The 21471-nt window shown below is 53.7% G+C and overlaps 1 protein-coding gene across 4 annotated transcripts in view; it reads right to left on the bottom strand.

Moving 5' to 3' along the window:
• Window positions 1–647: 647 nt before the first annotated feature.
• CRTC3 (CREB regulated transcription coactivator 3) overlaps window positions 648–21471 on the bottom strand; it is a 74644-nt gene continuing 53820 nt past the window's right edge. For 2 of the 4 annotated variants that reach the window (XM_028502215.2, XM_036012339.1), the window contains 9 exons: window positions 18764–18799; window positions 16499–16596; window positions 14732–14781; window positions 11909–12126; window positions 10003–10304; window positions 6172–6372; window positions 6003–6083; window positions 4635–4737; window positions 648–4213 (listed from right to left, as the gene is read on the bottom strand). In XM_028502215.2, coding sequence (XP_028358016.1) covers window positions 3999–4213; window positions 4635–4737; window positions 6003–6083; window positions 6172–6372; window positions 10003–10304; window positions 11909–12126; window positions 14732–14781; window positions 16499–16596; window positions 18764–18799 — 1304 coding nt within the window. In that variant the 3' untranslated portion in view covers window positions 648–3998. The remainder of the gene's footprint in view (window positions 4214–4634; window positions 4738–6002; window positions 6084–6171; window positions 6373–10002; window positions 10305–11908; window positions 12127–14731; window positions 14782–16498; window positions 16597–18763; window positions 18800–21471) is intronic. The other 2 variants (XM_028502216.2, XM_036012338.1) reach the window with 2 other exon arrangements.

The raw sequence follows: 21471 nt of genomic DNA, 5'->3' as shown, positions 1-21471 counted from the left end.
AGGGAGGGAAGCTGGGAGAGGGTGGACAGGCAGAGAGAAGAAGGGACAAGGGACAGGTTCCCAGTGGCATCAAAGGACAGGGCACTTGGGGACCAAAACAGAAACGAAGGCTCAGGAACCTGGAGTCAGAGCCGGGATTTCTGAGTAAGATTTCAGAAGAGTCACCTGCATGACAACTTCTGGGCATGGCTGACAAGCGGGTCTCTGAGGACACTGGCTGTTGGATGGGCCGGGCTGTGAGCCCTGCTGGGACTCGGGGCAGGGGAGGGGGGCGGGGCTAAAGGCAGGCAGGCGCAGGACCCGGAGGGTCTGGAGGGTCTGTGGCCTGACCTGAACCCCCACAGGGGAGGGGTGTCAGAGGAGGCAGGAGCGGGTCTGCAGGGGTGCGGCAGAGGGAGCAGAACACGGAGGCGCAGCCAGGACGCCCTCTGCCCTTGGTGCTCCCAGCTTCAGAGGAGCCCCGAGCCTTAGCCCTTTCCGAGCTTCCGCCTGGAGTGCACGCATGACCCGCAGGTCCCGGCAGGGCCCGCCCAGCCAAGGACCAGAAACCCCTCACTGCAGGCAGAGCTGCACGGGGGGGGGGGCGAGAGAGAAAGGCTGTCCCCCAGTTCATCTCGTCCGAGGAGAGGCTGAAGGAGAACACCAAATGCAGATACAACCTCATTGTGCTTTTAATTACGAAAGATGTAACATGATGCATTATAAAACTCGGAAGCTACTTTATACAAATTCCAATCCTTAAATATTGTTTAACAAGGGGCCTGGGAACTAGGACACTGGCTGATTAGCTGCTGCGAAGGTTCCGTCACGAGCAGTGCGGACTCGCTCGGGACCGTCTGTGCATCAACCCTAAGAGCCGGCGAGAGTCGGAGCGGGAAACGTCCTCAGATATGCAAACAGGCTGGAATACACACTGTTCAGCTCAGGTAATAATGTACAGTAGACTTAGGAGACAGGAAACGGGACAAAGGAGAATTTAGGTTCATCTTGACACGATCAAGAAAATTTTCCCCTAACACCTTAAGTTCTAAAAACCACAACCGTAGAGAAAGAAAAGACTGGAAACACAGACAGGCTTTAGTTCTATGCTGTTTAACCGCTAGTAAATGAGTAGTACAGCCGTTGATTTCTTGTAACAACTCTAAATATTGCAAAACATTTAATATGCAGCCACTTCAGGTGCTGAGGCTCACACTTGGTTTGTTTTAAAGGCACCTGTGAGTGCAGACTTACCTGCCGACGGTCACGGCAGCCACCTGCCCTGGACACCAGGTAGGCAAAGTGGGTTGTGCAATGCCCAAGACCTTTTCACAGGAAAAGATCGGACTGATGGACCTAAGGATACATTGAATCCAGTGCTAAACCTCACTGTCATTCTTATACTTCCCCAAACAGGTCACTGTTCCGGGGAGGCCCCAGGCCAGGAGCCGCCTGGAGCGAGGCCCCGGGCAGCACAGCCGTCCTGGAGGTCGGTGAGGTGGGGCTGCCCTGCAGGCAGAGCGGGCCGGGACGCCCGCCCCAGCGACCGTGTGCGTAAGGCACTGTGAGTTATGCTGGGAGCTCCGCTCCTCATGAAAACCTCTTCTAACATCAGCACCACTCCCGGTCTGAAAGGCCCCACCAGAAGTCGGGGGCCTTGGACATGGGAAAGGCAGGAGGCAGTCGGCTTCCTTTGGCACAGCGGGGTGCTGCGTACCGCTAGAAGGAAAGGCCCTTCGCTTTAACAGAGCGCTCCCCACACCCTTCTGAGGCGTGGAGTACAAAGGGATATGAAAGTTCGGCTGGAATAAAGCTGGGAGCGCAGGCCAGCGTTCCCTGCCTGGGCCAGCACTTAGCAAGGGTTTGGTTTCCTGATTCAGCAGTGGGGGCTGGGGCTGACGTGAACTGGGAAGCCTCGAGTTCCAGTGAGAGATAGAGTGGTACCCCATCAGGGCTGTCGGAGAGGAAGGAGGGCAGGCAAGCCCCCAGCAGGCTGAAGAGGAATGGGACCTGCGCAGGAGAGGCCAGCAGTCCAGGGCACCGTCCAGGACAGAGTCCTCCCGCCATGAGGTGCGCAAGTGTCGGGTTCAGACCTGCGTGGCTCGGCCCTGATGCTCTGGGCTGGGAGCAGCCTAGCGACCCTCAGGCAGGGACACTCCTGGTATCTCCTGGAAGGCCAGTGGCTGTCTAGGCAAAGGTTCCGGGGCCTCTCACCTCTCCTTCAGTGGCCCTGTCCTCCCCACCTAGTCTGCCGTGCCCGAATTCTGCCTAGACCCCTCCCCAGGGGTGCTCAGCAGTGCCCGCCCCCTCCGCCCCCTTCGAATCCACCCGTCAGGCCTCTCTGGTCAGGGGGTGGCCTAGCCTAAGTTAGAGGGGGCAGGCAGTGGTGGAAATATGGTAATCCTATTCTGTGCTAAGATATTAATAACTAATGATAATTTCATGACTCAGGCCTTCTTTTTACTACAGAATTTCTTCAACCTCAAAGAATGAATGTCTATTTTAAAGCAATTTAGAGCAAAATTATGGGTCTGAGAGGGAAGCACTTTGAGGTGGGGCCTGCCAGGACCCCTGAGGCACCTGGGAGGCCTCAGCTCACTCAGCCAGGCCGAACGCCCTCAGGAGACGGTGCACACCTACCTGCGGTGGAGCGCAGCCCAAGGGGGACAGGTAGGTGCCCACCTAAGTCTGACGGCGGGTTTGGTCACCTAGTGTTAAAAGCGTATTAAAGTGCATGCTCGACTTAACCACAGGCACGAGTGTCTGGAAGCCACAGCTCGGGGGAGATTTGGCAAGGAGCAGGGAGAGCTGAAGATCAGACCGCCTCGCAGCAGGCAGATCGCGCATTCACGCACCCTCCACGCATTCGCTCACGTGTCCATCCACGCGTACATTCGTTCACGCATTCGACATGCTGTGACAGAGCACCCGTTCAGTGCCAGGCACTTGTTGGTAGTAGGGATTCGACGATGAGTAAGGCACAGTCCCTGCCTGCCCTCGAGGGGCTTGGGTCCAGGAGGGCTGACACTCCCGTTCCGCAGAGAGAGCTTCGCTCTGCCGCTGCTCGGCTCCCAGCCAAACCTCCAGCCGGCCCCTCCAGGGGGTTGTCCGGAAGGAGGCCTGTGCCCGTCTGGGGCGGCCCAGAGCGCATCTGCAGAATGCGGTACGTCTGCGAGATGCCCTCAGGCCCCCCTCTTGCTTCCACGGCCCCCAAGAAGCACTGTTCTTTCTCTCCAGGCTCATCCATTAGCAGGGGACTCTCCTTCAGTGACTGAACACAATAGTCTTCCTTTCCCCCTGGTCCATAGGAAAAGGTGAACCGAAGCAGCAGAAAAGAGATTGCAATTGGGAAGAAAACAAATTACTGCTCAGCTTGCTTAACACAAGTCTGTTCTGGGACTCGTGGTGCAAATTCTTCTTCATATTAGAATTAAGGCATCTGAGGGCAAGGGCGCAGCGGCTCTCCGGGCTGCCCCGAGCCCCCTGCCGGGAGCTGGCAGGTGCCCAGCTGTGACAGCGAGGGCAGAGAAGGCCCGTGGTGCTGTGGTACCGTTGCTCAACACTGAGCCGGCTCCGGAAGGCCCGCGGCCCCAGCTGCCACCCACGGCAGCCGGGCCCCATCTTCAGCGTCGAGGGGGATCAGTGGTTCCGAGCACCGCGCAGTGCTGCTGGGCCCTCCGGTCCGCGGTCTTCGCTGCTTTCACACGCTGACCGACTAGACAGCCCACCAAAAGATGTGATGGTGACTGCAATCACCACCCCTCCGGAAGCTCCGAGTCGGCCCGCCTGCGGCCACCTGACGGGCACCGCGGCCTGAGAGGCCGTGCAGAGCTCTGTGATCTGGAATACGCCGCGGTATATGAGAACGGACCTCGGCAGAAAGCCAGGGGCCGTAGAATGGGTTCTTTCCACGTCAGAAGCCCGAGATAACTAAAGCCCAGGGGTGTATTTGGCTCCACTATATTCCGTTTTATTTTAGCTGTTTCAGATGTAAGTTCTCTTGTTCTGTTCTGTTCTGTTCACAGCCGGTCAGCTCGAAATGTCTCTTCAATAGTGGGGTCAAGCAGGCCCATGCTGGGGTCACTTAGCATGTTGAGTCCGTCCAGGCTCAGGGGTTCAATCTGGAGATCTTCTTCCAATGCAAATGGAGTGTCAGTGTCCACACCCAGACTGACCTCTGGCATGGCCGCCAGTGCACCGCTGAGGTCTTTGAAGAGGCTGGAATTGGAGTCTTCTAGAAGAAGCGGACAACAGGGCAGATTAGGAGGCGTGAGGGCCGCAGGCTAACAGCACAGCTGACGATGTCCCCGAGCGCCGGCCAAGACAGTGATCACGGTGTCCCAACCCCTCCCGGGCCCACAGCCCTGCTCTGGCATCTGTGTCCCTCCCGGTCAGCCCCACAACTCCCAGCTTTCGCAGGCTTTCTCCACTGGAGCCACTGCCAATCAATCACTTAAAAGTAAGCCCTTCAGAAAACACTCACTGCCTCAAAGTCTCTGGGCTGGATGTTTGCAGCTTGAAAAGGAAAAGCTGAGCTGGGGAACTTCCATTTTTCGCTTTATCTAACGCTGCTGTTCAAACTATCTTACAGTGGAATCTGTGAGAACACAGCAGAAGAGCCACAGTGAAGAAGCGGAGGGCTGGCTCACACTCACCTGTCAAGGCATTGCTCGGGAAATTCCCGCAGTTGGAATACAGGTTTGGTCTCGGATGAAATGCATCCTGTGGTTCCTGGGGGCCTGGCTGCACCAGGGGCACCTGGGGACACCGAAGGTTACGTTGTGAGGAACAAGCTCTGCTTCCGAGGGGGGTAATGCCACGGGCCCCCAAAGCCGGCCCAGACGGAAAACATCTTCCAGCCCCTTCTTGCAGCACCCCGGAGTGCTGCGCGGTCGCGGGAACCTACTCTGCAGGAAATGCTTCCCGGGCAGGCGGACGCTGGCATGGACGCGGAGGCCCCGCTCACACGCCGCCCGGCCCACGGGGCCACCCGAGGAGACACTCAGGGCTGTGGCTTCCGTGTCCTTCAGGTCTCAGGCCTGCTGCTGCTCCTCAGTCACACTGAGGCCCGTGAAAACTGCCACCTGGGGGAACCCTGTCACAGCTCCCCAAGGAGGACCAAAGGAATGATGCAGCCAGAGGCTCTTTTCTTCGGTTTCCAGAAAAATGAGAAAGTGGAGCCCCTTTTTCTCATGCGCAGAGGGGGAGCCTCGGGCAAGCCCCCGGTCTGTGAGAAAGCCTCTCGGAAGACGGACAACAACTGACCCTACGGTGGGTGCCTTTCTGGAAACTAATGTCCCAAACTGCTTTTAAAAACCTCTCAGCGGCAGGTGTTTCCGTCATTTTTCTGGGAGACGCTGCCTCACCGAGACTACGCCGGCCTCTCCAGACACCGGGGAGGCAGGACTGCCGGTTCTCACCCTGAGGCTTCCCCGTGGCCTCCTCGGGAGACAGGTCTTTATTTATGTCCCTGTTCTTAAGTTCTGGAAAGTGCTCCTCCTGTCCTGAATCCATCCCAGAACCCAGTCATGCTTACTAAACGTTCTAAAGTTGACAGATATTAAAAATGGTCAGTGTCATAGAAAAATTAAAAAGCAAAAGGAAATGGCGGAGTGAAAATATCTTAGGGAAGGGCCCTGCCCACCACGACCAAGCCCTCCTGCGAGGCGGCTCCCGCGCGGGGCACCGCAGCCGGGCCTGCGGGCTCAGGCCCTGCCCGTGGCCCAGCCTCCTGCACAGGACGGCTGAGTCGGCTGCTGCGGCCCTGCCCGTGCGAACAGTTCTGTAGCTCAGCGACCAGCGTGTCCTCAGGAGGCTCCCGCCCCTTGTCCAAACAGTCCCTGAGGCCAGACACGAAGGCGGCCAGCACCGGCACGTCAGGGCTGGGGGAGACTGCAGCTTCTCCTGGCCACCAGGCACGTCTGAAGTCAGAGCAGGACAGTGCCTGGTCTGCGGGCTGCGGGCCCCACATACCGACCGGCTCCTGCTCTGAGAGGGGCGGGCGCTCCGGGGCGGTCACTCACCTGCTGAGTGAAGGCTGGGCCCGGTCTCAAGGACTGCTGGTCAAAGCTCACATCTGGGAAGAAGTTGGTCAAAGCGGAGCCCTTCGGGGAATAAGGAGGGGATGGTTTAGTTTGGAACTCACGGCACAGCAGGCACCCCCTCCACACCACCGCTCCTGCTGGGACGCACCTGGTCCGGGAGGAGCTGGAAGTCCGGCTGCGGCAGTGCGGAGACCGCCTGTGGCTGCTGAGCAGGGGGCTCTTGGATGCAGGGCTGCTGCAGGAGGGGCTGGGGCAGCGGCTGGGGCGTGGGGTAAGGGGGCGGCGGGGGCCTTTGAGTTTGCGCTTCCATTGGCAGGAAGGAAAGTGGGCTTCGATCCGAGGACACCATCTGAAAACCAGAGTCACTAATTAGCTCAGCTTCTGAGTTTCTGGTAGTAGGTCCTTTGAGATGAGGAGGTCGTCTTCACCAAGGCGTTCTACGCTGTGCTCTGAGAAGCCTGTTTATTTCTGCCTCTTCAAAGCACATCTCAAATCTCCCCTTCCCCCAAAGCGTTTCCCATTCCATGACAATTTCTATTGTCCTAAAGAACAAAACAAAACAAAACAAAACCCCCCAGCCAATGTAGCAGTTTCCTCTCAGATTTGTAAGTAAAAACCATGTTTTTTTATTTTTTTATTTCTAAAGATATAATTTCTGGTTAAAGATGGAAGACTGAAAAAAGCATTCCGCTCTACGGTCTCCCAAAATTCTACTGAAAACACTACAACAACACTAAGCAACAGTAAACATTCATAAACAACTCTAAAACAATAAGAACAAAACGGTAAACAACACAAGGACAAAAAGAATAGGAGAGAAGCAAATGGCAACAGAATCTGGAAAACGAAAAGCAGATGGACAAGCAGCGCCTGGCGCGGCCGGGCCGAGAAGGCCAAGTGCTAAGCTGGCAGCGGGCAGACCAAGGCCCGGTCTGCTTTCCGTCACAGGGTCCCGAAGGCAGAAGACAGAGCTGAGGCCGGGAGGGTCTTGCCGAAGTGTAGGTGAGAGGCAGTTAGGCTCCCGGGCCCTGGCCTGCGGGAGCCTGGAGGGTTTGTTCCAGAGAGAGGGCAGCGGGGGTCTCCAGACCGGGCGCGCTGCTGGCCATGCCAGCTGTCGGGGGAACTTGAGCACTCCGCCTTTCTTTCCCAACTCGGCGCTCAGGAAAAGAAAGCGTCACAGAAATGATTAAAGAAAAAACTTCCCAGAAATGAAGGATATGAATTTTCAGATTGAAGAAAGCCACCGAATACCCAGACTCATGTCAAGCCACGTTATCCTGAAGTTTCAAAAAACTGGGGACAGAGCGAAGATCCTATAAACTTCCAGAAGGGGAAAGAAAAGAAAAGATTTCATTCATAGTATTAAGAATCAGGATGAGCACTGGCTGGTGTAGCTCAGTGGATTGAGCGCGGGCTGCGAACCAGGCATCGCAGGTTCGATTCCCAGTCAGGACACATGCCTGGGTTGCAGGCCATAACCCCCAGCAACCACACATTGATATCTCTCTCTCTCTCTCTCCCCTTCCCTCTAAAAAAATAATAAATAAATAAACTCTTTTAAAAAGTTTTAAAAAATTTAAAAAAAAGAATCAGGATGAAATTGAATTTCTCAATAGCAGCTCTAGAAACTAAGAGGGCAATGGATTAATAATGTCAACATTTCAAGAAAAAGTTATTTCGAATTTAGTATTCTCTGTTCAGCCAATTATTAATGAAATGCTGGGTAGAATAAAGACACATTTGAATCTGGCCACGTTAGCTGTACTGAGAGAAGACCCCTCAATTCTGAGGGGTTGGGATTGAATTCGTAAACAGAAGTAGAAAACCAGACCAACAAAGTAAGACATTTATTAACTCCGAGAAGGAGAAAAAATGTTCCTTTTGTTAGTTCACAGTACACTTTATGGTTAAACTCTGACTACATTATTCTAGCTGTGAAAACGTTGGACACTGAGTACTATTCTAAACAAAACCGTAATAAATCACATTGTGGAGAATGAGGAGGCGGAGGAGGAAATATGGATGCGTGTGTCGGGAGCACTGGGGAGCCGGAAGAGACAAAACACTAATCTTCCATGGTAGGATGTCATTAGGAAAAACCTCACACTGAAAATGTAGAACGAAACAAGCAGGAAAGTAGCATGATTATGCCACAGCGATTAGCTAAGATGGTTGCAAGCAGTCACCTCCAGGGAGTGAGAGATATGAATGGGAGGGGAAACACCTCGAACTTTGGAACAAGTCCTTTAGAACTATTTGACTTCTTTAACTATTAGCATGCACATGGCTTTTTTTTTTAAATCTAAATAGAAAGCGAATTAAAAAATGGAAACACCTGAAAGAGGATGTTCTCTATCTACAGTCTCCCTAAAGTGTATCTAGGAAGCCCAAGTAACATATTTTTTTTTAACTTATCAAATAATTACCTGGCTGGTGTAGCTCAGTGGATTGAGTGCAGGCTGGGAACCAAAGTGTCCCAGGTTCAATTCCCAGACAGGGCACATGCCTGGGTTGCAGGCCATAACCCCCAGCAACTGCACATTGATGTTTCTCTCTATTTCCCTCCCTTCCCTCTCTAAAAATAAATAAATAAAATATTTTTTAAAAACTTATCAAATAATTGTTTTTTTTTAAAGATTTTATTTACTTATTTTTAGAGAGGGAAGGGAGAGAGAGAGAGAGAAACATCAATGTGCGGTTGCTGGGGGTTATGGCCTGCAACCCAGGCATGTGCCCTGGCTGGGAATCAAACCTGGGACACTTTGGTTCCCAGCCCGCGCTCAATCCACTGAGCTACGCCAGCCAGGGATCAAATAATTGTTTTTATCCTCACTCAAGGACATTTTTTCACTGCATTTAGAGAAACAGAAAGGTGGGGGGGAGAGAGAAAAACATCGATGTGAGAGAGAAACATCAATTTGTTGCCTTCTCATATGTGCCCTGACCAGGGATCAAACCCACAACCAGGGTCTGTGCGCTGACTGGGAATCGAACCCAAGAACTTTAAGTCTACGGGATGACACTCCAATCTACTGAGCCACGATGGCCAAGTCTCATATAATTTTGCAAAATAAAATTAATATCATAAAAATGACCATTAAAAAAACAATTACGAAATACACTCTTACCCCTCCCGAAAAGCATTACTCATATAATCAGGATCCCGAAGCCAGTCATTGGTAGAGAATGACTTCATAACTGGAGCTGCCAGCCCTCCATTGTGCTCCGCCCACCCCCCTCGCTAAGTCATTCCTCGCTTCCGGAGAAGTGGCTAGTGAACGATGTCATACTGTATCCAGGGAGTGACCAACAGATTAAAAATACATTCATTGATGACTTTGGCAAGGAGAAACACCCTAACAGCTTAGAATAAAAACAAAGTCAGCAAGTCAAAATGTGATGTTTCAGCCCGAGCTTCCTTCTGTAAGAGCACTGGGACTTCAGCCTCTCTCTCAACCTTTTTTGGTTCTTTCATAGTGATACAATACTCGTTATACCTATTATTTCATGAACAATAAAAGCACTGTTTCCCGAATCTTTGGTCATAGTTAGGGAAGAGGTCTCATATCAAGCTTCAGGAATACATTAAATGTCTTCTGCAGCTTTTCCTCATGGTTTAAATTACTTGTAGGGCCAATTCTTGATTTTCCGTACCGATTTTAAAATCCCAGCCTGTTTCCCGTGGCTAAGGTAGACACATCTGGACGGCGTCCTCCACCCCTTGCCCTTGGCCCGAACCCCGACTTAGAGCGTTCCAGTGACTGCAAGCTGTCCGGTGTCTGCTGAGGCACCGTCAGCACAAGGCCGCTCTCAGAAAGCCATCAGTGCACTCCGGGCCAGCCACACTTCCACGCTCTGACTCCTCAAGCAAGCCACCTTACGGATGACGCGCTTGGTGCCATGTACCCAACCCGAACTCAGACAGAGAAGGAAAACAAGTCCTAAATTCTCCAGTCTGTCCCACTGTAGTGATTTTTACCTGCGAGGCTGGGTATGGGTTCAGTGGGCTGGTCGAAGAGAGCTGTCTGCCAAAACCCTGATGTGCTTCCGGGCCAGGAGAGAGAGTGAGAGGGCTGACGGGCGGCTGTCGGCGCCGAGCGGGGGGGACACTCAGGTTGGTGGTGGGGAGAGACGGGTTGCTGAGGGAAAAGAGACGAAGCGAAGGCTGCAGAGCAGAGGCGCTGGGAGCAGATGTCTGCGGGTGGCTGTTCATGGACGAGGAAAGCGCTGTCTTATTGAGCGTGGCCTGGATGGAGGGGTTGCTCCGGGAACTCTGGAGACCTGGAAGACAGCAAGTCCGCAAGTTACTGATCCTGATTTCAGACCAAATCATTTGTTTTCCAAAGATTAAAGAACACTCAGCTTCCTCTGGCAGACGATGACTCTGTATGTGAAGGAGCTCCTGGGAAACCCCTACTGGACGTGTACCACACAGACCAATGGTGAGAAAAAGGCACCCTTGAGAGGAGACCGGTTTTCTGGAGAGGAGGGTGCCGCGTACAGGACGCTGGGAGGGCAGGGCCTGGTGAGCAGGGGTAACAGAGGCCCGTGGGCAGTGTGCTGCCCTCCAGCCCTGGGCGACAACCCGGGGCCGTGCGCCCAACTCCGTTCAGAGCCCCAGAATGCCTCGGGCCCAGGCACCCTGCCCGAGCCCTCTGCCACTTCCGTGTCTTTTCACCGAGACAACTGTGTGTACCGTGCATTTTAAGCCCCACGCACAGGAATCAGAAAAACTTGACACTGGTTCTGACATGTTCTGGAGCAAATAATGCTTGTCTGAGGAAAATGACAGCCAATGATTACACTCAGGGTCTGCAGCTAAAGCACACGCTGGAGGCTGTACTGGAGAGGGCCAGCTTCCCCGAGACCCAGGGGAGCTACGTGCCGATGCCACTGGACTTACGGGACTTATGGGGCCTTGAATGTCTCTGGTCACACAGACTTGACCGGAGTCACATAAGTAAAGCAGCAGAATGAAAAATGACGGCAAGAGCCAAAAATAAAGGTGATCGCTGAAATCGACTCTTGAGACCTAAATTTCTGCTGCAAAGCATCAGAGAGCCTTGCAGGCAACCACCCTGAAGGGGCCCCTGCCATCGGAGTGGTGAGCTCCGACGTGCGGAGACAAGTCACGGCGAGCCCAGGCGGAAGCCAGCAAGCACCTTCCCCACAGGCAGACCACCGCCGAGGACCTTCCGGAGGTCCACCGCGCAAGGCGCAGGACCGCGACCGCGGGGCCGTAGCGTGCCCCTGCGGGGAGGGGCAGGAGTGACGCCTGCCCCCCACACTGACAGGAGCATGTGCCAGGGTTCCAGCAAACGTAGTCACCCGGGGTCTGAGCTGGACATGCTCACACTCACACAGGAACACCCAGGTCACAGGATGGGCAGCATCTCATACAGCTACATGCCACATCGCTTCTGAAAAGTGCGGCCAATCATTCTGAACTGTGGTCAATTTCTACTTAACACACATATCTATTAAGTTTAAATACTGTCATTGTAGTCACTGTAAGTGTTCTAAAATTCAAAATGCTCCCTTTTGAAACCCAGTGGGCAACCGGAGGGATCTAGGGAGACAGCCGTGATGGTTAAACACCCTCGCACACGGAGAAGACCACCAGCACGGCTCGGCCAGCGCGGAGCAGAGCGGACACTGACTTCCTGACTCTCAACTCAAGTCTTACTCTCCAGGTCCCTGGGACACTCGGGCTGAGAAAGGTGATGAAAAAGCAGGTTTAGCAGAGCCAAGAGCTACGAGAACAGGTATGTTGTGTTATCTAACTCGGATGCAGTCACTCTTCCTCCATGACCCACCAACAGGCCGCCTGGCTAGGGACCACACCTACCATGAGGCCACCAGCAGACACGGGCGGGGACACTTACCAGAAGGGTGTCTTATGCCCAGGTGAGTCATAGCAGCAGGGAGGTTGCCCACGCTGTTCCCCATGCTCATGCTCCCGAAGAGGTGGTCGCCGGCGTCCAGGGAGGCCGGCTGGGGCCCCGAGTAGTGGAGGTTGGTCAGATCCGGCAGCGACCCTCCGGTGTTCAGGGTCCCCAGGAAGGGCGTGAGGCCTATGTTTTGACTGTTGTGTGGGAAAGCGCTGAAAAAGACAAGATAAGTATTACTTTCTAGAACCACCAGGCCTTGGGGAGTAGGACGTATCTGAGATGTTTCCTTGCCAGATGAAAGCAGTGGCTGTCGAAGCTCCCGGTCCTCACACAAGCTCTGCCTCTCCTTGTCCTGAGAACTCGCTTTCCGGCCTCACCTCTCTGAGGTGCCACTCCCCACCTGTTAGGTTGGACTGAGGATGCCAACCATGCCCACTTTAGGGGACTATTTTCCAAGACCAGATGAGAACACTAATGCAAAAGTACTTTAAAAATCAGAAGGCACCATGTAACAAGTGAGGCACTGATGTATAATCTGTTTGCTGGATTTCTAAATTATCACTCCTATAAGAAAAAAAAGTTAAAGTAAAGTATCTCTCTATCAACCAGACACCTTCCAAGATGCGGCTTTTCCGTGGCGGTGTGGAGGACGGCTTAGGGGAGCAGAAAGAGAGCAGGGAGGGCCAGCCGGAAACTACCACTGTGGTCCAGGAAGAGGCGGAGGGGAATGAATTCGATGGAGGACACTTCGTTCAACAGAGCACCATCAGCAGGCCACCTCCTAGGAACCAGCCACGGACACTGGGGCCTCGAGAGGCTCGGACAAAGCCGGGAGACAGCGCCAAATGGAAATACCTTGCCATATAACACAACTGGGCAGTGCGCTGCCACGGCCTGGCAGTCTCTGCGTGGAGACGGTACCTGGCAGGCCGGAGGGGCTACCTGGAGTTCCACCTGAGTTGAGTTGGGAGGCTAAAGAATTCGGATGATTTATGCAGGAAAATCACAGCAGGCAGAGCTTGGGCAAAGCAGAAGAGTGTGACACCACAGTGTGCCCTAGGAGCTTAGACACTGCAGGAAGGTCAGGTTTAAGAGAGGTGGGTGGTGAAGGGAGAGGGCCCTGGAGGCGCAGGCAGAGAGCAGATGGGGCTGGAACTGACGTGCTGACGGCAGGAAGCCGGTGGAGAGCTGAGCGCAAAGACGCTCACTCCTTCTCAGGACGGCTGGCCTGCAGGCGGGGGCCGTGCGGGCCGGGGGCAGAGAGGGGAGTCACGATGCTGCTGACCAACCAGACAAGATGTAACTGGAGCATGGTGACGGTGAGAGGCATGGGTTCGAGAGGTACTCAAGGGAGTACTCAGGAGTGATCCCTGACTGTCTGCCGGGGCGGGGTGGGGGGGCCTGACGGAGCCACCCACTGAGACGGGACCCTGTGGAGTAAGAGCAGACGGGGGATAAGGCTGAGTGGTATGGGTAGCGTGACGAATTCTGTTTTAGACACCGGGTTTCTGTCATACAGAAAGACACGTCACAGGGGTGTTTCTTGAGGACAGCTCGACTGGAACAGTGAAGGGGGGGCGGGTGCCAGCCCAGGGGTGGACAGCAGGAAGGTGGACTCAAGACTAAATACTACCGTACCACTGTCCAGCTGTGAGTCCTGGCAGGCCTGCGACTGTCTGAAGAGAGGGTCCACAACCCTCATCCCAGCTCAGGGGGCTATCAATGACACTGCCTGCGGGTTCAGATGTGACCAGCCACAGAGAAGTCTGCGCCGCAGGGGAGAGCCCTGAACTCGGTGCTCCTCCAACCGCAGGGAAAGCGCTGCTGGAGGACAGATCATCGAAGGCCTGCCTGACGGAGACCGCGTTCAGCTCCTGCCCCCCGAGCGTGGGTGCTCGAACTCTGCCGGATCGGGCGAGGGTCCCATTTTCACGCCGCACTACTCTGGCCCGGGGGAGACTGGCTGCTTCTGAGCTGGTCTGACCCCAGGCCACGGCGCAGCCTCGTGCGGCCCCTCGGTGCTCTCTCGGGACACTGGCACCAAGTGCCAGGGGTCGGTCCTCTCTGCGAAGACCTGTGGAGCGCGTCCTCCCCCGGCGACCGCCTGTCCGTATGTCTAACTGACCTCACTGGTGGGCGCCCCCTGGCACCTGTCCGTGCAGGCTTCACGGCCTCTGTCGTCTCCCTGGTCCTCCCCGGCTCCAGCTGCCTCACGAACTTCTCCCTGGACCTTTCTGTACCATGCGTATTCTTGTGAGGTGTCTCAGTTCTTTTAGGGAGTGAAATTCTACACTCCTAAACTCATACATTCATGAACGGTTCCATAGAAACTTTTTATATCATAAATTTTCCTATTTATTTATCTTCCACTGATTTTTAAATTGATGGTAAAACGCACGCCACACACCACTTACCCCTTTTACGTGCACGGTCCCGTGACACCAGGTACCTCTGCAGAAGCCTAACAGACCCCCATGGCCCCGAGGGGCCGGGTCCCTGCAGCAGGAGGCGGGTAGGCCTCTCCCAGCGTCTGCAGGCTCCTGCTCCACATGTGTGTTTACCGACATCAGCTGTGGTATTCTCACATGTATTTATGGCAGTTTTATTTGTTATTGCAGTCATGTAACATAATTACTTTAAATAAATGCAATATGAGTACCCAAAGAAAGCTGTTGTTCTTATAAAAATTCAGTTGACTTGCAACGTACACAGAACAAGCGAGGTTTCCCAGAGTTCTGTGAGGAGGCAGTGAGCCCTTCCTTTCGGGAAGACCTTCGGTTCAGGCCCTGAGCCACGCACAGAAAGAGCGTTACTTACTTGCCACCTGGAACATCACAGGACCGAGGGCGCCCGGACAGGGACTGGAGCTGGGGAGAGACACGAAGCCGGGGTCACTCACTGTACAGCCAAACTCAAGGTTTTAAAAGTGTCTGTGCAGGTATCTCGGGGCTCCAGTCAGTGCGACAGCCAGGGAGCAGCACCCTCCCCCGGCAGCCCTTTCCGTTTGCAGGAGACTTTTCCAGGGACAACATTAATAAGTTTTCTTAATGCGATGCTTTATCAGCTTATCTTCTAGATGAACATTATTTCCTTCAAAAAGGCCAATGTTTTACATTTAAATAAACATTCCTTTACCGATTGGCCCAAAAGGAAAAGAAGAATACAAAAAATAAAACAGGATGCAAAAGAAGAAATTAATATCAGAAGAAAAAAAATATTTCAACCAGAAAATACGCTGAGGCCAGGTGGGGTGCGGGGCAGGGCCTGGGTTGGCGTGTTCACTGCGGGAGCGGCCAGCAAAAGGGGCTCAGACACACGGGGATGTGGGAAAACGTGGATGAGCCGCGGGCATGAGTCTCCTCCCGGACATGACTGACGGGGGGGGGCTGCACACCCTTCAGAATGAAGGGAGAGGCCCTGGGCCCAGAGGAGAGTGGGTGCCGCGGCCCCCCCTGCTGGAGAAGACGCGGCCGCCCTCTGAGAAAGCCTCCAAGGTGACTGTGTCTCCACGGCCGAAAAACTGAGGGGGGCTGCTTATCCCACAGTCAAGGGCATGAACTTTAATCATATCTCTCTTCCCCCAAACGACGGCACACCGAGCACATCTTGCTTTCACAGAAGACCTCCCAAGCCCACTCGGATGCGGAAGGGGGTCCCTGTGGCGTGGCAGGAGAAGGCGGACAGGGAGCGGAAACGGGCGGGCGGGGCGGCGAGGCACAGAGGCAACACGAGCACGTGCATGCTCCCCGAGGGCTGCGGCGACCGTTCCTTTCAGAGCCGCCCAGCTTTCCTGTGGGGCGGGGGGCCGGGCAAGGACCCCGGGACCTGCCTCTGCCCCGTGGGAGCGGGAGCGTGGGGGCTCACCAGCACACGTGCAGGCACAAATGCTCAAAGGCTCGTAGAGATCATGAAACGCATGCCTTGTTTACTCACTCCCTGAAGACCTGGGTCAAATGTCCTGGATTTAAAAAGGGGTACCTCGCCCTGGCTGGTGTGGCTCAGTGGACTGAGCGCCAGTCCGTGAACCAAAAGGTGGCCGGTTGGATTCTCTGTCAGGGCACACGCCTGGGTTGCAGGCCAGGTCTCCAGTTGGGGGCGTGTGAGAGGCAACCACACACTGATGTTTCACTCCCTCTCTCTCCCTCCCTTCCCTGCTCTAGAAATAAATAAATAAATAAATAAATAAATAAATAAATAAAATTAAAAAGGAGTATCTGGTGAACCGGCAATTCTGGACAGATGCTGGTGACTGGCAGGCGGTATTGGCTACAAAACAGAAAAGTCTGCCTGTGGCTGGTAACCAGGGCTCAGCGCTCTCAGTAATATGAATGGGGGACGGAGGACAAGGATAGGTTTTTCTGAATGAGTCAGTTCATATGCAAATCACTTTGCTAACTCATCAACCAAATGTGGCGATTTTTATTTGAACCACCACTCTCTAGCGTATCCTTCCTATCTCTGACCCCAGACAATCCTCTCTCACTTTCCCCCCAATTCCTCATTTTCCCCCCTGCGGGATCTTATGATGACCTCTGAGGTGCAAATATTCCGGACAATGAACACGGCCGAGTCCAGTTCACCCACCTCCTTGGTCTCCCACAGCTGCTTGGGCAGTGGCTTGGGGACGGCCAGCAGGTTCTCTTCTCTCAGCAGGCCCTGGCCCGGGCCTGGGAAAGGGGCCCCTGGAAGGAGAGGGGGAGGAAGCACAGTCGTTGCATTAGACGGCAGCCGGCCCTCCTTGGGCCAAACCGAATATCTTCGTCAAAAGATGATTTCTTTCCCAAGTACGCAGTGCTGTTCTCGGAGAAAGACCAGAAGACAAGGACCAGCCCTCAGGAGTTCAGGGGCCTGCTGCCGGGAAGGGGGTTCGCCGTGGGAGACACTGGCTCAGAGCCACGCACGCAGCTAGGTTTTGGCCACCACGGGAGCTCTGGCTTGACCGTCATGACTGAATGCTGTAGCCCCACACAGGCACCCAAGGGTAACGGACCCCAGAAAGAAGTCACTTAAAATGGGGACCACAATTTCAGAGGAAATCATGAGAAAAAGGTTTGCAAAGTGGGAAGGAAAATTCTAAAATAAGCTTAACTTATAAATGTAAAACTCAGGACAGGCCCGCACCGGTGGACGGCTGGAAGGGGCTGAGGGCAAGGGAGGCCCCACGTCCCTGACGGACGGCCGGAGCTGCGCAGCGACCTCACAGCGCACCCCTCCCCTGGGTGCTGGCAGCTGCCCTCCCCCGCCACCCGCCAGGCTTCGCCCACGCTCCGGGGCCCTCTCTCAACGGTGACAGTCCAGCTACTCTGAAGAACTGATGTTGCCAACATCCTTGTTTGGTTTCCTTCTCTTGGCTTGCTGGGGAGACCTGAGGGCGGTGCCAGGTGCACGCGGCTCCACGGCCGACTCTCCGCCTGGAGGGCAGGAGCGGCAGGCTCGGGACCCTGCGTGAGGCCAGACCACGAGCCTCTGGAGAACAAACAACTGCTCTTTAAGGCACTGATGGATGACCGGAAAAGTTTCAAGGACTGAGCGAGGTGGCTTCGGGACTCAAGGCTACTTCTCCTAAGAGCTTGGTCGCAGGAATAAGGCTGGGGCAGACGCCAAGGCCTTGGAGAAGATTGCTTCCTTAGAGAAGTTCATTGTTTTTAGTCCCTTCTATTCTCCGAGGCTGACTGGGAATTCCTGAGAGAGCTCACTGGGGGAATGCGAGGAAGCTCGAAGCAAATTGCTTATCCCTGCCCCAGAGGACATGTAGGCTGAGGCCAGAGGCCTGTGCCTCTGGGGCAAGGCGCTTACCTCAGCAACACACAAACCTAACTGAGCCCTTCACTTCCAGACTGTAAAAACCAAATTTCATATTATTAAGATTTAGGGAGTAGCCCTGGCTGGCGTAGCTCAGTGGATTGAGCGCGGGCTGGGAACCAAAGTGTCTCAGGTTCGATTCCCAGCCAGGGCACATGCCTGGGTTGCAGGCCATAACCCCCAGCAACCACACATTGATGTTTCTCTCTCTCTCTATCTCCCTCCCTTCCCTCTCTAAAAATAAATAAATACATAAATAAATAAGATTTAGGGAGCAGAAAACACTGCCTGGTGCTGAGTGAACAAGAGAACTGCATCAGATTCTTATTTGTCTGTGGCTTTGTGCGTCACTTCAGTGGATCTCCAAAGTCATGTTCATCGCTTTAAAACTCGGCATCTTCTGCAACATCTGCAATTGCGTCTTGCCATCAATTTACATTCTCTTCCCATTGCTTATTTGCATCTGTCAATCACTGACTCAAAACTTCCTAAATGGGCCCTGGCTGGTGTGGCTCAGTGGATTGAGTTCCAGCCTGCAAACCAAAGGGTCGCCGGTTCGATTCCCAGTCAGGGCACATGCCTGGGCTGCAGGCCAGGTCCCCAGTGAGGGGACACATGAGAGGCAACCACACATGGATGTTTCCCTCCCTCCCTTTCTTCCTCCCTTTCCCTCTCTGTAAAAATAAATAAATAAATAAATATTTTTAAAAAACCCAAAACTTTCTAAATGGGCAAAGACAGGCAGCTCTGGAGGGAGGGACATTGGAATAACTCAGAGTTTACGTGAACAGTTCATTAATAGTTTTATGCGATGACAACTTTTGCTTCCCTGCACAACCCTGGGACTCTGGGACCGTGGGACTCAGGGGATGAGGGACCTCTGTAACCCAACTGCCCATTTCCTTTCTCGTGGCCATGGTCCTGGGCAGCCCTAATGTTACCAAGAGTCTCAGAAAACTAAACCAGCGGGCAGTTGTTGGCATTCTGGAAAGTTCTGAAACGCGAGTATGAAGGGGCCCAGGCGCACGGAGGCAGATACATCCCTACCTTCCCCTCGTCCGTCATGCTCACCGTCACAGAAACCTGGTGGGAGGAAAAACACACACTTTCATCCCGTGTCTCCATCTCACCGATTCCTGAATGAGTCGCTCTTTCTGACGTGAAATGGAATTTTAAAAATCCTAACAAATTCTGGTATACTGCTTGATGTTCATCTAAGGTACATTGGCATTTATGCTAAAATTTAGATAGATACGGCCAGTTTAAGTCTGAAGTTGGTCCCCATCCGCATTTCTCCTCCTTGAAAACCCTGATCTCATTCTTAAGTTGTCTCACTGCCTCTGTCCTGAAAGAAAAACAGTTTACAAGGTCTGAGCACCTCTCTTCAGCTTACGAGGTGAAGAAGTTCGGACGGAAGCCTCTCCCCAGCGCTTTGTCCCGGGGAAGGGAGGGGCCTCCCAGCCCGACACACGGCTGCCCGCCCACCGGGAGGGCCCACATGGGAAGCTCCCTCCATACTGTGTGTTGGTCTGTATATACTTCTTACAAAGAATCACATTATGTTTAAAAAATCATTTACCTGGAGTCTCAGTCAATTTAAATAGTATGTGGCAATAGCTTTTCACAAAAATTTAGTAACTTCACTTTGAATACACTCTGGCTGAATCAAGTATTTTCAACCCCATAACATACGGTGCTAATGACAGGCACGGCACACCCGACTGCTCTAGGCGGACACCAAAGGCCTGTGCCAAGGACGTCAGGTTGTTCTTCTCCTTAGGGGCAGCAAATATGCCAAATGGGTTTTCAGGACAAAATCAGGAGAAAATTTTAAGTTCTCAGCCTTTAAATATAGGTTTACTTAAAGTTTAGATATGTTTCTGGGTAAGCTTAATCTGTAAGCAACCTGACTAGTCTAGAAAGACTTAAAATAAAGACCTATCAACTGTTCCCACAACATATATGAAGTTCCTACAGTACATGCTACATGCGGCCAAGAGGCAGAGTGTGGGGAGAAGCCAACACCCAGGTTGTGAGTTCTGTGACCAGAGACATGGTGGTGGCGGCAGCACCTGGAACGCTGGCAGCGAGCTGACACACGGCCGAGAGACGCGAGCCAGGGTTTCCATCATAGGACACAACTAGAAACGGAGGGTCACACATGAAGAGGAACAAGCGGTGACGGGACCGCTGGGAAGAGGACGCTCACTCGCACAGTCCCACAGGGGGCGGAGCGACCGTGCCTGTGTCCCCAAACCTCATGGCCTCAGAGCCAGGGAGGGGGCTTCCTTCTCCAGCGCACCCGAGTCCGCGCCCCCAGGCCCGACAGAGCCAACTTCTCAGGCAGTCTGCACTCACTGACCGGAGGGGCAGCGAGAGGTGGGTCGCCTACCCAGAGCGGGCCCTTTAAGAAGCCTCTGGGGCCTCAGTCTCCTCATTCTGGGCCCTCCTGACATCTAGGTGACACTTACTGTCCCTCTTTATGGCCTGGGATGTGAGTGCCTGTCCCCTCTCCCTCCAGTGTCATGGACAGGCTCACTTATTCCAGGTTTATCTGCATTTCAAAACTTTTCCTTCACTGCGCAGGGCAGAGTGCGTCGCCTGCTGCAAGGTCACTGCCGTCTGGGCCTCTGCCTGTCCCGGGGCGGCAGCTCAGGGCTGTGCTCGGCTTCCAGAGCTCGGGGTGCAGAAAAGACAAGCACCCCGCTCTCTTGGGTCCTGCGCTCACAGACTGCTCTCTGGGAGGACGCGGGCCATCCCCGGCCCTCTGTCACAGGCTGGCCAAGGGCCGAGGAGAGTTGAGGGACAGTCCTAGGCTTTGGGACAAGAAAGTGCCACGGAGAGCCCTTTATTGCCTCTGCATATGTGTGAAATGATAATTAAGCTGCACAGGCCACCGGGGAAGGATCAACATTTCTTCTTATGGATTCTAGATAATTAAACAAGAAGAAATAACAAAAACCTCATTTGGTTGTATAAAAGTTAATTTCCACCATTTATATCAATGGCTGATCACTTATGCGCAATTGTCATGCCAGTCAATAGCCTTTATGAAAACAGCCACTCCTGTATCAGAACAATGGCTCTGTGTCCTTGGACACAAACCCCTGCTCATGAACCGACGCAAACTCGCTGCTCACGCAGTTTGGCTCTGAGCAGGTGCTGCTCTACCACCCGCTCACCACGACGACAGAAGCCAGTGGGGACGTCCCCTGGTGCTGCCCCACCGCGCTCAGGGAAGGTTCCCAGGGACGGGCGGTGAGCGCCGCTCCTGCCGCGACGCCCCATTCTGGGCTCCAATTACATTTTCCCATCACTCGTTTAATCTTTATTTGGTCGGTCCTAGAATAAGAAATACCTTTTTGCAAAGCTAGTCGATATTTTTAAAAGCCAAAAGGAAAAGAAAAGGGAAAACTTTAATGAATTACAGGGGGAAATGCATGAAACTATTTAAAATAGCTCCCACCAGCAAATATAATTCTCCAGAAATAATTCCCATCCTTGGAGACTTGAATAACATTTTAAACACACTGGCCTTCCCATGTAAACACGTCCATATTTGGATGTGTTTCTGGGTCCTGCGATACTCCAACTGCACAGAAGCAGCCTCGCAGTCAGGCTGGAGGGCCGCCCACCTTCCGCGGCCACCAGGCGTCCAGCGGCCGAGGTGACGGAAGCGCCTACCACGACTCCCGAGTGCACCCAGGAGCTCCGCTCTAGGGCGTCTTTCTCTCGCTGCTGTGCCTCCCTGTCAG

The sequence above is a fragment of the Phyllostomus discolor genome, chromosome 12 (assembly GCF_004126475.2).
Source record: "Phyllostomus discolor isolate MPI-MPIP mPhyDis1 chromosome 12, mPhyDis1.pri.v3, whole genome shotgun sequence".
Lineage (NCBI taxonomy): Eukaryota > Metazoa > Chordata > Mammalia > Chiroptera > Phyllostomidae > Phyllostomus > Phyllostomus discolor.
The sequence above is the reverse complement of the archived record's forward strand: the minus strand, read 5'-3'. Positions and strand labels throughout refer to the sequence as shown.